Source organism: Hoplias malabaricus, chromosome Y (assembly GCF_029633855.1).
Source record: "Hoplias malabaricus isolate fHopMal1 chromosome Y, fHopMal1.hap1, whole genome shotgun sequence".
NCBI classification, from domain to species: domain Eukaryota; kingdom Metazoa; phylum Chordata; class Actinopteri; order Characiformes; family Erythrinidae; genus Hoplias; species Hoplias malabaricus.
Genome location: NC_089820.1, coordinates 50,997,154 through 51,012,250, shown reverse-complemented (window position 1 = coordinate 51,012,250; position 15,097 = coordinate 50,997,154). Strand labels below are relative to the sequence as shown.

The 15,097-nt window shown below is 38.8% G+C and overlaps 1 protein-coding gene across 1 annotated transcript; it reads left to right on the top strand.

Annotated features, from left to right (window-relative positions):
* Nucleotides 1–3,030: 3,030 nt before the first annotated feature.
* On the top strand, nt 3,031–12,646 carry LOC136677813 (tryptophan 5-hydroxylase 1-like). The gene is made up of 11 exons (XM_066655464.1): nt 3,031–3,222; nt 4,087–4,197; nt 7,739–7,919; nt 8,290–8,390; nt 8,507–8,574; nt 8,666–8,862; nt 9,275–9,410; nt 9,678–9,804; nt 10,205–10,300; nt 11,252–11,385; nt 11,870–12,646. The coding sequence occupies exons 1-11, from the start codon at nt 3,136–3,138 to the stop codon at nt 12,042–12,044; spliced, it is 1,413 nt and encodes a 470-aa protein (XP_066511561.1). The 5' UTR covers nt 3,031–3,135; the 3' UTR covers nt 12,045–12,646.
* The last annotated feature ends 2,451 nt before the right edge of the window (nt 12,647–15,097 follow it).

The window sequence follows — 15,097 nt, the reverse complement described above, 5'->3', positions numbered from 1 at the left end:
TAAAAGTGCCAAAAAGGTTTGTGACAATAAAAACTAGGGGTACCACTGTTTATTAATGATTATTTATTGGGGTTTTAAATGCTTTAAAAATCATAAATAATTATTTAGAACACATAGATAGAAGGGCAGGGCGCAGCAGGTAGTGTCACACAGCTCCAGGGACCTGGAGGTAGTGGGTTCGATTCCCGCTCTGGGTGACTGTCTGTGAGGAGCTTGGTGTGTTTTCCCTGTGTCGGCATGGGTATCCTCCAGGCGCTTCGGTTTCCTCCCACGGTCCAAAAACACACACTGGTAGGTGGATTGGTGACTCAAAAGTGTGTGTGTGTTGCCCAGTGAAAGAATGGTGCCCCCGTCCAGGGTGTGTTCCTGCCTCGATTCCAATGATTCCAGGTAAGCTCTGGACCCACCGCAACCCTGAAATGTATAATCGATTACAGATAATGAAAAAAAAAATACATAGAAAGTGAAACAGTGACCTGCTGTTTACCAAATAGTGAACCAACATCCATTTACAATGTTAAATCTTAGATATCTGTATACATGCCTTACTTTGCCTGGTCATAATTTACAGTATTTACTTTATCTGTGTTCATCTGTGTGTAAATTAAGAACATGAAGTATTGGCAAAACATGGCTTCAGTCATTTAGTGCTTGTGAATCTGGATGTGCTTCAGTAGGTGGTGGGCCCTTCTTATGACCTGGTTTAATGAGATGTGTGGTTATGGGGCTAACTACAAAAGGCGCTATTTACAGCAGAGAACGGCCACGTAGGTCTTTTAGATCAATGACCAGGCCGTGGGAGGCAGAGACAATAGACCAATAAAGAGGAGAGGTAGCGTGAGAATGAATAAGGATGAGTCATGTGTTTGAGTTGGATTTACATCAGCAACTCATTATATTGCACTTTTGGGTTAATTAATTGCTTGGGGGAGCTCATAAAAAAAAACACTATTGCTCATAACTACCAAATCATCATTAATCCAGTCAATATTCCTTAGTCTGACCCTGCATCTAAACACCAGTTTTATTACTTTCCACCTTCCCAAATTTGGAACAGCTTATGCTACCTGATCTATGGAGCAGGATGCAGTGTTATTTTGGTCTTTAGCAGGGGGTTTCCTGTGGCAAGTGATGAGCAAATAAGTTGCCTTCAGCGCTCCCTTGTCAAAGCTCCTGGTCTGTTTGGTTATTAGCAGCTTTGACCATCACCCTTTCAACACGCATTTGTCCTGTGAGGCCACACAAGTCCAGGCATGGAAAAAACGTAGACAGGTCTAAAATTAATGTCTTCAAATGAGCTGAGATGAAAAGGGTGTATACCCAACAAATGCCAAGGCCTGCACAGGTTTGTGTGGGCTAATAATTGCACCCACACTTTAGAGGAGCTGTTCATGTGGCAGTGGTGCTGAAAAAGTACCCCACAGTATGTGGTGGAAAGATATTAAAGCACTCATCACCTCAAACACAGACACCTATAGCATATGGCAAAATGCTGGAAAAAGTTAATCATCTCAAATCTGAACTATTTCTTGCATTTAAAACTATACTAGGTTTCTCCAGGACTTAGCAGGCTTGGCACCAGAAGGTCGCTGGCACATGATAAGATATTATTGTGAGTTAAATTTGCAGAAATATATAACCCACTCAAATGCCATTTGACTGCACTAGCTTGTCAAAGCTTGCTAATATTAGTTTTCCAATATCATTTCAGTGTGAAGGTTGAAAAGAATCTAGAGCATATCAGAAGTTAATCTATTTAAGAACTTTGTAATTCACTTATCAGGGTAATAATATCTATCATCCTATAAATAAATATGTTCTTTATATATATATATATATATATATATATATATATATATATATATATACACACACAAACACACACACACACACACATTTATTTATTTATTAATATATTAGTGTGGGGCGGCATGGTGTTACAGCAGGTAGTGTCGCTGTCACACAGCTCCAGGGGTCTGGAGGTTGTGGGTTCGATTCCCGCTCCGGGTGACTGTCTGTGAGTTGGTGTGTTCTCCTCATGTCCGTGTGGGTTTCCTCCGGGTGCTTCAGTTTCCTCTCACAGTCCAAAAACACACGTTGGTAGGTGGATTGGCGACTCAAAAGTGTCCATAGGTGTGAGTGAATGTGTGTCTGTCTGTGTTGCCCTGTGATGGACTGGCGCCCCCTCCAGGGTGTATTCCTGCCTTGCGCCCAATGATTCCAGGTAGGCTCTGGACCCACCGCGACCCTGAACTGGATAAGCGGTTACAGATAATGAATGAATATATTGAGCTCTGTGTGTGTGGCCTTACAGGAAAAAAAAACACTTTTACTACTCTCAAAATGGTCTATATGCATTGTACGTACATGGGCTCTGTAGAAAAATAACATCTTCGGGCATTAAAGCATTTGCCCAGATTTACACTGAAAACCAGACACAAAAAGCAGCTAGATACAAAACAATGTCCTCAACAATTTACTGTTCAGAAAGGAAACCTCTTTAGATTTCACCTTTGAAGTTGGGCCTTAAGTTGTCTTTGATAGATAACTGTCCAGTCTAAAAAACTTTTACATTCATTCATTATCTATAAGTGCTTATCCAGTTCAGGTGGGTCTGGTGGATTCCAGAGCCTACCTGGAATCATTGGGCGCAAGGCAGGAATACACCCTGGAGGGCAACACACACACACACACACACACACTTTTGAATCGCCAATCCACCTACGAACGTGTGTTTTTGGACTGTGGGAGGAAACCCACGCGGACACTGGGAGAACACACCAACTCCTCACAGACAGTCACCCGGAGCGGGAATCGAACCCACAACCTTTAGGTCCCTGGATCTGTGTGACTGCGACACTACCTGTTTCACCACCGTGCCGCCCCAAGGCTTGTACAGTGAAAACTAATAGAATCATCGCGCTCCTCTGTGACTGTCCGCGCCGCCGTGTGCCGGGGCTGAGGCGTAGGTGCGCGAGCCCAGCCCCGCCCTCAGGGAGCTCGCGCCATTAAAAGCGCGGTAGGGCACGCGCCCCGGGAGAAACAGGGAGAAAGCACACGGAGCAGTGTGAGACTCCACACACCTTTATAAAACACACACACCTTAAACCTATACAGAGCTTAAACTGCGGGGGCATGTTCTCCAATAAAACTGACGGACCACGCCGAGGACGCTCTTTCGACTCCATCAACCAATATGAGGAGAAACAGCTCAACAATGAGGTCAGTCACATCATATCCCTGTGGTCCCGTGGTCTCTCGTGGTTTTCTGTGGTCTCGTGTATTTTTGTTATTAACATCACATTGAGTTTACTTTCAGCTTAAGTCATAGACACTTTAAATACCAATAATACCTAGTTTGACATTTACATTTCTGAGACCACATTCATATATAAAGTTCATTAAACCTTAATCTTAAAGTTGTTAAAGAGTTATTCATTGTAATTTGTCTATCCATGAGTCAGCAGAATACCAGTCAATCATCAGACACCAATAAGGCTCAGGTGTAATATTCCAATACAACAGTGTTTTTGTCCTTCTTCCTTTTCTTATTTTATTTATTTGTTATTATTATTATTATTATTATTATTAGCAGGAAGAGGAATAATAGCAGCATTACTATTAGTTGAATAGTTGCTAATAATTTTACCTACAATAACCATACTTTATTAAAAATTTTTACCTAAACCTGCTTTTACTCATATGACACGTATTTTAAATAATATTACAATTAAATAATATTTAAATAATAAAACAATTAAAATGAAACCACAAATAATGACTACTGCTTATTGACCTCTAAAGCTGCTGTCAAACTCATTTCTTTCCTACAAACCTAAGAAATGGTTAACGGATCTAGTAAATGTTTGTAAAGAGTCTGACTCTTCTTGACCTCGCACAAACTGAACAGGAGTGATTGATATGTTATTTTATTATTTTATTTTCTCTGTAATGATGGAATTACATTTTTTCTAGTATGTGTGCTGCTCGGAAAACTGCCAGAGTCTCTTCAGATTAGTACTTAAAGAATCACTGTAAGTGCATTGCACTTTTATTTATATTTGAACAAATCATTTTTTCAACATTATTCAGGAAAACCAAGACAAGATTCTGTCCTCCAAGAGGGAACATGCAGCAGTTATCTTCTCCCTGAAGAACGAAGTTGGTAACCTTGTGAAGGCTTTAAAACTTTTTCAGGTGTGTGATCTTAAAGTCATCCAAAAGAATATTATCCAGATCCAGGAGTTACCAGAGATTTTAAAAAAGGCTAAGTAATGAATGTTTCAGTTTTCTTCCGTATCTGGGAAGGTCTCAGAGCTTAAAGGCTAGGCACCACTTAATGGACCTCCATGAATATTTCACATTATTTTAGTTACTGACATATATAAGTATGAATTAAAATGAAAATAGCAGCTTAATTTGCTTTAAAACTGACAATTTTATTAAATTGACGGAAAAACCCGAGCTCGCTACGGAAATTCTTGAACGCAACCGTGACGTCACTGGTGGACAACAGCTGAACGAAGCCGCGGTAAAACACCGTTATGACTGACTGTTATGACAGTATCTAGCTAAATAACCAACATTATTCATGACAATAGCCTAGCAATAAGCTAAACTCAAATGTAGAGGTACCGTTATTCTTGTAAATGTGATCGAAGTCGAACTCGAATTCATCCGACACTATAAACCTCCGTAATGCAGCTACGTAGCCGAGTATAATCTGAGCCACCGAGTTTAGCAAATCAAGCTAACGTTAACTAACACCAACTAAAACAGGCGAAGTAAGTGTCCTTACCCTGTTTACCTCCATGTTACAGAGGCTCTTCAACACCTTTCGTTGGTTTCCTTACATTCCCATATTGTTGGAAAAGCGCCAGTGCAGTCAAAAACAACACACCTTTTCGTCATTTTGCATTAAATTAAGTGCAACTTCTAGAGTTGTTGTCCACCATCTACGTCAGAGACAAGACGCCTATTAGAGTTTCCGAACACCGTTGGGGGAAGGACCAACGGTCTTTTAAACCTTATTCCTTGAATTAGTAAGAAATAACAGGTTTCCGATGTGGAAAATATTATTAATAAAAGTAATTGTATGGTTTGCCTTTAGTGGACATTAAAGTAACCCTGCAAGATTTAGGCAAAATGACTATGTGCAGGACAGTTGTCAAAACAGGAAGGTGAGGGGTTCATAGCAAGCAATATGCTCTGCATATGCGGACAGTTAATCTTGAGCAATCTTGCAAAGCTTAGGCTATATGAGTAAGTGCAAAAGAAGCAGCAACACAGGAAGTAGAGATACTGGAGTCAAGCTATCCGCACTTTGGAAACTGACTGTCAAGTCATCCGCGCTTCAAAACCGAATGCACGTATAGGCGCGTCATTACGGTTCTTCATTGCGGCGAACACCACATCCGCTTTGTGACAGATAGAGAATCTGAAACACACGTTTGAGCAGCGATGTCTCTGTCACTAAAAAAAAATGCACGCAATGCTAAAATGGGCTAAAATTAACAAGCCATTAGGAATATATTTCGTTAAATCACTTTAAAGAGGCAAAACACGCATTGATTATTTCATATATTTACGTATTTTTTACTTTTCTATAAACACTTAACTGGCTTTGAATAGTAATCCTAATGGACATGTAGAGATACAGATTACTTTTTACTGTCATTAAACAGAGGGACATCTTGGCTATCAACGGTATGACTTTGGCAAAATTTCACTGTATACTTTTCTCATAAAGTCATATTAAATACATACTGATATGGATTTCTCAAAAATTACCCATAATGCCTAAACCATTCCACTGTCATTAAACAGAGGGACGTTATGGCTATCAACTCTATGATTTTGGTAAGATTTCACTGTATACTTTTCTCATAAAATCATACTGAATATTTACCAATATGGATTTCTCAAAAACTACCCATAATGCCTAAACCATTCCACTGTCATTAAAAAGGGGGGGACTTCTTGGCTTTCAACTGTATGATTTTGGTAGAATTTCACTGTATACCTTTCTCATAAAATCATACTGAATAATTTCCAATATGGATTTCTCAAAAAATACCCATAATGCCTAAACCATTCCACTGTCATTAAACAGACGGACCTTATGGCTATCAACTGTATGATTTTGGCAGGATTTCACTGTGTACTTTTGTCATAAACTCATACTGAATATTTACCAATATGGATTTCTCAGAAATTACCCATAATGCCTAAACCATTCCACTGTCATTAAACAGAGGGATTTCATTACAGTGAAATCTTACCAAAATCATACAGTTGATAGCCAAGAGGTCCCTCTGTTTAATGACAGTTAAATGGTTTAGGCATTATGGGTAATTTTTGAGAAATCCATATCGGTAAATATTCAGTATGAGTTTATGAGAAAAGTATACAGTGAAATCTTACCAAAATCATACAGTTGATAGCCAAGAGGTCCTTCTGTTTAATGGCAGTGGAATGGTTTAGGCATTATGGGTAATTTTTGAGAAATCCATATCGGTAGGTATTCAGTATAAATTCATGAGAATATTATACAGTGAGGTCCCTCTGTCTAATGACAGTAAAATGTAATCTGTATCTCTACATGTCCATTAGGATTACTATTCAAAGCCAGTTAAGTGTTTATAGAAAAGTAAAAAATACGTAAATATATGAAATAATCAATGCGTGTTTTGCCTCTTTAAAGTGATTTAACGAAATATATTCCTAATGGCTTGTTAATTTTGGTCCATTTTAGCATTGTGTGCTTTTTTTAGTGACAGAGACATCGCTGCTCAAACGTGTGTTTCAGATTCTCTATCTGTCACAAAGCGGATGTGGTGTTCGCCGCAATGAAAAACCGTAATGACGCGCCTATACGTGCATTCGGATTTGAAGCGCGGATGACTTGACCGTCAGTTTCCAAAGTGCGGATAGCTTGACTCCAGTGTAGAGATGGCGGGGCGCACTGCTAATCAGATGGATCAGCTTAAGCAAAACAGAATATTCAATAACACTTACATATCCAGACAGAAAAACAGTTATACACACATAGCAACCGCCTAGCAAGTCTGATGCGCACAAATTAAGGTCCAATCACAAACAGACACCTTGTTTAAAAGTCAGACAGAACATAGTATAAGAAGAGGAGTCAGAGAGCGAGGTCTTCGGAGACCAGGAGGTAAAAGGCTAAATGTATTGAATGTACTGTTCTCCCCGGAATTCCGTCTAAAAAAACAGTTTTGATTGTTCACTCAAACTCTGTGTTAACCTCTTCTGTTCCAATTATTTGCAACACGCAGGACAGATTCAGTCCACACTGACTATCAATAAACACAAGTTAGGAACTCAAATTCCACTGTATTTATTTGTTTGACACTTTCATAGAGCTGGTGCTTAGCCTTTAAGATAAGTTCTGTTACTAAAAGGTTACTGTTAATGTATAATAGAGGGAGGTGAGAAGTATCTCTTTTAATAAAAACACAAGATTTTTTATGCAAGGAACTTTGGTTTATTTAACAGTAAATAATGATCAAGATAGTTGTCTTTTAAATGGTAAGATTATATGAATTGTAACAAAACGAGGCACAGAATCTAAAAAGAAAAAGTCTGTGGATAGCTCTTATTGTAACAAATGCGAATATTGAATAGTTAAAACTATCAGATACACTACTGAGAGTTGCAATGTGTTATATTTTATTTCCTTTTAATTCTTTTCTTCTTCTCATCCATTAACCACCAGGAAAACCAGGTAAAACTCTTGCATATAGAATCACGGAGATCCAGAAGTAGTAACTCAGAGCTGGAAGTGTTGGTGAACTGTGACAGTGAGCAAGAAACTCTGAATGAAATCATCCAGCTGCTGAAGAAACAAACTAATACCGTCATCATGGACACAGAGATACTCTGCTCTGTGGAAGATGGTACATTTCCTTTATGTAGAGCATGTTATTATGAAGCCTCATCCAGGGTGCATTCCCACTTTTAGGCCCAGTGATTCCGGGTAGACTCCGGACTCACCACGACCCTGAACTGGATAAGACAATGAGTGAATTAATGTTATTATACGATGAAAAAGTAAGAGTGAAATTGCAAATGTAACACTATAATCGAAGAGCTGCAAAGTTTTAGAAGGCATCTAGAAAAAGCTATGTGTACAATGTCATTATTTTTCTATTTCAAAAACTGCTTTTGTGAATAAACAGAACATCTCTGGTTGTTAGTTACTAAGCAGTTCGAGATATTATCCCAAAAATTGACTGATGCAGTGTGTCTTTTTTTTTTTTTTTTCAGACTTACCTGAAGAACCATGGTTCCCCAGGAAGATCTCAGACCTTGATAAGTGTGCTAACCGTGTTCTGATGTATGGCTCAGCTCTGGACGCTGATCATCCAGTGAGTGCTGTTGTCCCTGACCTTTTATAATAAAAATGTATATTTTTGTATTTCTTTTATTATATGTTTACGTATATGTTTTTCTAAATGACTGTTTGCATGTGATTTCTTCTCAGGGATTCAAAGATAATCTGTACAGAAAGAGACGGAAATACTTTGCTGACCTCGCGATGAACTATAAGCAGTATGTTTCACAAAAAAACCTGTGTAATAATCATTTATTCTCTTAAAAAAACATATTTCTTTAATCCCTCTCGCATTGATCTCTGTGTTAGTGGGGATCCGATCCCACGAGTGGAGTTCACAGAGGAGGAGGTTAGGACGTGGGGGGTGGTGTTCAGGGAGCTGAATAAACTCTACCCTACACATGCCTGCAGAGAGTACATGTGTAACCTGCCTCTGCTATCTCAGCACTGCGGATACAGAGAAGACAATATTCCACAGCTTGAAGATGTGTCCCGTTTCCTTAGGGGTAAGATTGACCCCCTACACCAGCGGTAGTTCTACATAATCAAGCATCTGTTCTACAACATTTACACCGGGCTTATTATTCAGTTAATTTAAAGATTAATAAGAAACTATGAGGGTACTGTGGGTGAGATGATTGAATGTCTTCAAATGAGCTGAGGCATTCTGTATACTTGATATGCTTTTTTTTTTACATACACATCCTATATAGGGAATATATTTCATTGTAACATAATGAAGATGATCTATAAAATGTGCAGAACTTTTACATATGGCAAAAATAAAACAAAAACTAAGTTGACCAAGTGTGTGCAAACATGAGATACGGTGGAAAGTGGATATTACATACCGATAGACTGCAATAATATTGGACTTGTGTGTGTGTGTGTGTGTGTGCACGTGCATGCTTGGTTTAGAGCAAACTGGCTTTACAATCCGTCCTGTGGCTGGGTATCTCTCCCCTCGTGATTTTCTGGCTGGACTGGCCTTCAGAGTTTTCCATTGCACTCAATATATCCGCCACAGTTCAGCTCCACTCTACACACCAGAGCCGTGAGTACCTCACACACATTACACAAAGGCACAATGACCCACTATCACCAGGCTTACCATGGCCCTCACTGCTGCCTGTTCAATCAGTTCAAACCTAGAAGACTCTCTCTAGTTCATTCACTGTGTGTGCTTTATGTTCCTTGTAGTGTTCTTCTCATCTAATTGATGTGCACATCCAACAAACGTAATTTATTATCAAGTTGCTCAAGTCTCATTATCATCTAGTGGCCTGTTTTTGTTGTCTGTGTGAATGTGTTTGTTTTCTAGGGACACGTGTCATGAGCTGCTGGGCCATGTGCCACTGCTGGCTGAGCCAAGCTTTGCTCAGTTCTCTCAGGAGTTAGGCTTGGCTTCTCTAGGGGCTTCTGATGATGCGGTGCAGAAACTGGCAACGGTAACTAATTTAATCAAATGGATACAAACACATTATGATGGTGGTTGAAATTGTAATCCTAGGATTTTTAGTCAATCAAAATTGAAAAATATATGCATCAGTACATCTGCCAAAAACAAAAGAATTTACAGACTACAAAACAAAATACCCTTCTCATGATGAATGTGGGAGACATTTGGGACTGCTTTCAGTTAATATTTGGGGTGGGTTTTGAAATACCTTTTTGTTTTTGTGTTTGTGAAAGCAGGAGGATGGCTATTTGAAACTGGGCCAATTAAACAGCTGGATCATTTTATGACTAGCACAATTTGCCTGACATCAGATCATTCAGAGAATTGTGTTTTGCTATATTTGAGGTCTGAATGTAAGTTTGCTTGTGTTTTCTCGTGTGTGTTTACAGTGCTACTTCTTTACAGTGGAGTTTGGTCTTTGTAAACAGGAAGGTAAACTAAGAGCATATGGAGCTGGCCTTCTTTCCTCCATCAGTGAACTTCAGGTAAAACACAGGTGTAATGTAGTAACTTGCACAGGGGTGGGTTTGAACCAGGGACCTTTTGTGTAAGAGACCAATGATAACTGAGTGAGGTACCAACAGAGTTGTTTGAATGGACTCAAGTGTGGAATAAACAGAAAACATGAAAACATAAAAAAATATAATAATAACAAAGGCACCAACCAGGTGTTGGTGAGATCCAGGAGAGAAAAAGAATCTGAAACTGAGTGAAATCAAATTTAAAACAAATGAGAACTGCCCGGCTCCAACCTCCTCGCTTAGAGGCCTGTGTAATCCTACTGCACCACTGGGGGCAGTGAAACCAAGGCTATCAGGGGAAGACTGAACAGTTCAAAAGCTGTTCGCCTCTCAGCTCAGAACACTCACATACCTATCTTGAGTTCAAGTCCCATCTGGGTGGAGTTTCCATGTTCTCCCTGTGTCTGTGTGGGTTTCCTCCCACAGTGCAAAAAAAATGGAGGGTAGGTGAATTGGCTTCTCTAATAACTGTCCTGGTGTGTGAATGAATGTATATGTGCCCAGATATGGATTGGCGCTCTATTCTGGGTGAAACCCTAGTGCCCGAGGCAGTCCTCCAGGGGGAGGCGTCGCTCCTGGTCGAGAGTACACTGTGTGCGTTTGGCTGCCGCTTCTCACCAGTGTGTGTGTGGATTGAGTGCTCTGAGCGTTCTGAGCAGTGTCTGTGTGTGTAGATTGTAAAGTGCCTAGAAAGGCGCTATATAAGTGTAACGATAGAACGTTTCATTACAAATGGACATAAAGTAACTAAAATTACTGTGACCTTATATAATTTGGATGAATGTTATGTATGGATTACATAGATATTGGGTTTGTTTCTGACTCTAAAAGACATATAAACTTGTAGAGATTTAATACAAAGTAGAGCTCATAATTGTAAATGAATTTGCGCCTGAAATTATTCTTCCATTTCAGCATGCACTGTCTGGAAATGCCAAAATTCTGCCATTTGAGCCTGAAACCACCTGCAGGCAGGAGTGTCTCATCACCACTTTTCAGGATGTCTACTTCATGTCTGAGAGCTTTGAGGAGGCCAAGGTTAGGATGAGGTAAATGAATAATGTAATTCTCTCTTATATTGCATTTGACTTCTAAAACTGGATTAAGTGCTGGTTATAGTTTCAGTTTGAGATGTGGAGAAAAGAAAAATTCAAATAGAATGGTACTCCAAAGACGCTATTCCAGTCTTCTCCTCAAGGGGGCTGTCATTACATTGACCATAATATAACTGTTTTGATCATTTCAATTCGGCAGAACTTTTGAGCACTAATTTTGGCTACACTTGGAAGTACAAACCATAAAGGGAAATTAATGATACTCAAAGTACCACGTGCACCATGCTGTGCATTTTAAATACGGTTAGCTGATCAATAAAGCATCTGTATTATAAAGTTCAATCAAAGTCATATGCGATTTATGTGGCTGATGTATAAAGTAAATATTTCATTCCACATGCTTAGCTTCTCTCATCACTTCAAAGAAATCTTTGTGAAAAAATTGTGGACCATAAATCCAACTTCTATCCTTATACAGGGAGTTTGCTAAAACAATCTGGCGTCCATTCACTGTGCGCTACAACCCATACACACAGAGTGTGTGTGTACTGAAGGACATGCCCAGCATCAACAGTGTGGTGGAGGAGCTCCGACATGAGCTGGACATCGTGGGAGATGCTCTGCATCGACTCCACAAACACCTTGGCATCTGACACCAAAACACACACACACACAGGACTGCAGTCTATCATCTTTAGCATAACTGCTAAACACTATTAATGCTTAGCACTTAGCACTCTGCACTTAGCAAATTAAACAATATTTCACTGCTGTTTAAAGACAAATGACAATTTGAAAATAACTGAGAAAGTCTCTCTTTCTATACTGTGGTCTATCAGCATTTCAGCAAAATCTGTCCCCTCCGATGAAGTAAAGCTAAAGCTAACACTGGAGCTAGCCAGAGCAAAGGTAGATGCTGAGAAGGATTTGGTAGTTTGGCCTAATAATTCTGAATAATTTACTGCCACCACCATTCTGACTTCATTCTGACTTTGTTGCTTGAGAGGGCATCAGTCATAATTTTACAAACAGTCAATTACACTTCACACGGCAGCTACTAATCACTCATTACCCAGATAAATAGCATCAATTGCATACAGCTCTCAACACAGTAAAATCAATGCTGATTGAATGTTGGTAATCTGAGCCCAACACACTTCACTGTAACAAATTCTCTCCAAGAAATAGTGCTCATCTGTCTGTGTTATCAATTAATTCAGTCTGACAACTTTTGGTCTTTACAATGTACTCAGTCAATAATAAAACATTGGATTTTATATTAATTTATGTTGTTTTGATGAAAAGTCATGCTTGTGTAATACATCCTAAAATTCTCTGTGACGCAGTACACTTAAAACAACGAGTATAAGAAAGCAACATTTTGGAAAGCAGTCAGTCAGCTTATGTGATCGACAAAAACTGTAATAATAATCACTTGAAAGCCTTTAGTTTTGTATGCATTGCAATACCTGACTCACATCAGTAATCAGCATGTGAATGTGAATACAGAATTCATAACAGATATGCAAATGTTCAGTAAAAAGCTTTTCCTCATAACTCAGTATGTGAAATTATTATCATTTACATCAGCACTGAATACTAAATTCCCTCTCAAATTGTAGTACACTTGTGTGACCAGCAGAGGGTAGTGTGCTACAAAAAACCCCAAAAGCATGCGAGATGGTCTTTATCAGAATATCCAGAGCTTTAATCATGACTCAGCATCAGTTTTAAGAACCACGAATGGTGCGTTTTGAGCTGCATGGTGTTTTGAGTTTGGTGTGAAGGGGCTGGTGGGAATTTTGTTGCACTGAGGCCTACTCATGTTTGTGAGGGAATGCATTTCCTGAGCGTAATGTACATTTAGAGGGAAAAGCATGTCACACAAACAAGCACATGAATCTTTGTATTCACTGTTTATGTGGCTTGTCTGCTTTTATGCATTTCTGTCATTGAATGGATGAGATGAAAGCTGGTGGAGCTGTGAGGGGAGACTCAGTCCTAGTGATTAATATGACAGCTGTGCTTTGGCTCCGCATGAGCGCGCATGTGTGCATTACATGAAAATCATGGGAGCCATAAAAGCCCTTAAAGGAGTCACATAAAGTGTCCACCTCCAGGTCAGGCCTGATGTATGGAGTGATGTCATGTTGGTTGTCCACTAACAGGTGAGTGGTTGAAGGTGACCTTCCAGCTCCAGCACTGATGACAAGCACATATCTTATAAATAGAAGGGGAATCCTGTAAAATCCCTTCAGGCTACTTAATAGTCTGGATGGGTTTTCTATGTATGTTTATGTTTCATGAAGAGTCTATAGAACTTTGAAAAAATTAATGCAAGTTAATGTAAAGGGATTTGATGCGAAGTTATTTGACTACATTTTTCTATCATGAAATTTACTGCGCATGCGCGGCAAACATGTCTTTTCCTTTTTGGTTTTACGACAGTTTGTGTGAATATTGAATGATTTTATAAGTTGCACCCTTGTCAACACATTATATTTGAAGGTTGATATGCTAATGAGTGGTTTCCATATATTTTACCCAGTGGTAAAATACTTACTCATATATAATTTTATAGTAGTAGTAAATACAAAAAAATAATATATTCATAATAGTTGAAATATGCATCAAACTGTGTTATAATTATTAATGTAGTGCACAATAAAGGTCCTGGACGGCTGCAGTGTGAATTCTAACATTGTATTAAAGTAGAGCTGATAGAAATGTGTGAGTATATTATATTCTATATATAATGTATATATATGTATATATGTATATATTATATTCTAAATATAAACAATAATCTAAATATAAATTGTAATATAGTAAATTAATAACCTATCAACATTCAAATATGATGTGTTTATAGTGGTGCAACTTATAAATTCATTCAATGTTCAATGCCGTTTATTGACACTGTGGAAACAGTTCAAAACCCACAACACAACCACCAACAAAGTAGAAGACTGACGTGCAGACTGACAAATTAAATGTTTACAGAGAATGTTATCGACCAATAACGGTAGCGCTACAGTCAGACCGTCCAATCAGAACATTTTAGGCTACTTCACCACGCCCCCTTCTCAAGCGAACCAAACGGATTAGGGGAGGGCGGAACTAGTTTGTGAACGAAACGCTTCTCCAAGTTCTATGTAAGCTCTAGAAAAACAAAATCCCGGACGTTTGTGAAATTCCGCCCGGACATTTTATTAAGTCTAAAAAAGAGGACATGTCCGGGTAAAAGAGGACGTCTGGTCACCCTACATTTATAAGCCTTTATTGTCCAAACCCACCTTAAATATTTAGACTCGACTAGGCTGGTGTTACTTACCTATTTTCCCTTCCAGCATTAATGTACTTCAGCTTTGCGTCTTATTCGCAATTTTTGTAGTCAAACATTTAGTTTTAACTTACATTTACGAGTCTTATTGGCGTTATTTGCTGGCTTCTTGAATTATCTGTTCCACTATAAGAGCTAAAGCTTTTGAAACAATTTGAAGCAACTGTTATTCCAGTTTAACCGTTTAAAACACACAAACAAATTGTATGTGATGTCACTAAACATATGCGAACTTAAGTGAAAGGCATAAATGAAAATAAATATTCGCATTAGCCATTTCCCTGAATTGATAAGAGTGTACTGTCTCAACCACATTAATATTTTAGATTAGACGAGGCCGGTTATTTTCTCTACAACCATAAA

Excerpts from the sequence above, each read along its gene's own strand:
- LOC136677813 (XM_066655464.1), top strand. The coding sequence starts at position 3,136 with ATGTTCTCCAATAAAACTGACGGACCACGCCGAGGACGCTCTTTCGAC. Across the intron at positions 9,805-10,204 it reads CGGTGCAGAAACTGGCAACG|TGCTACTTCTTTACAGTGGA; the intron begins GTAACTAATTTA and ends GTGTGTTTACAG. Across the intron at positions 10,301-11,251 it reads CCTCCATCAGTGAACTTCAG|CATGCACTGTCTGGAAATGC; the intron begins GTAAAACACAGG and ends CTTCCATTTCAG.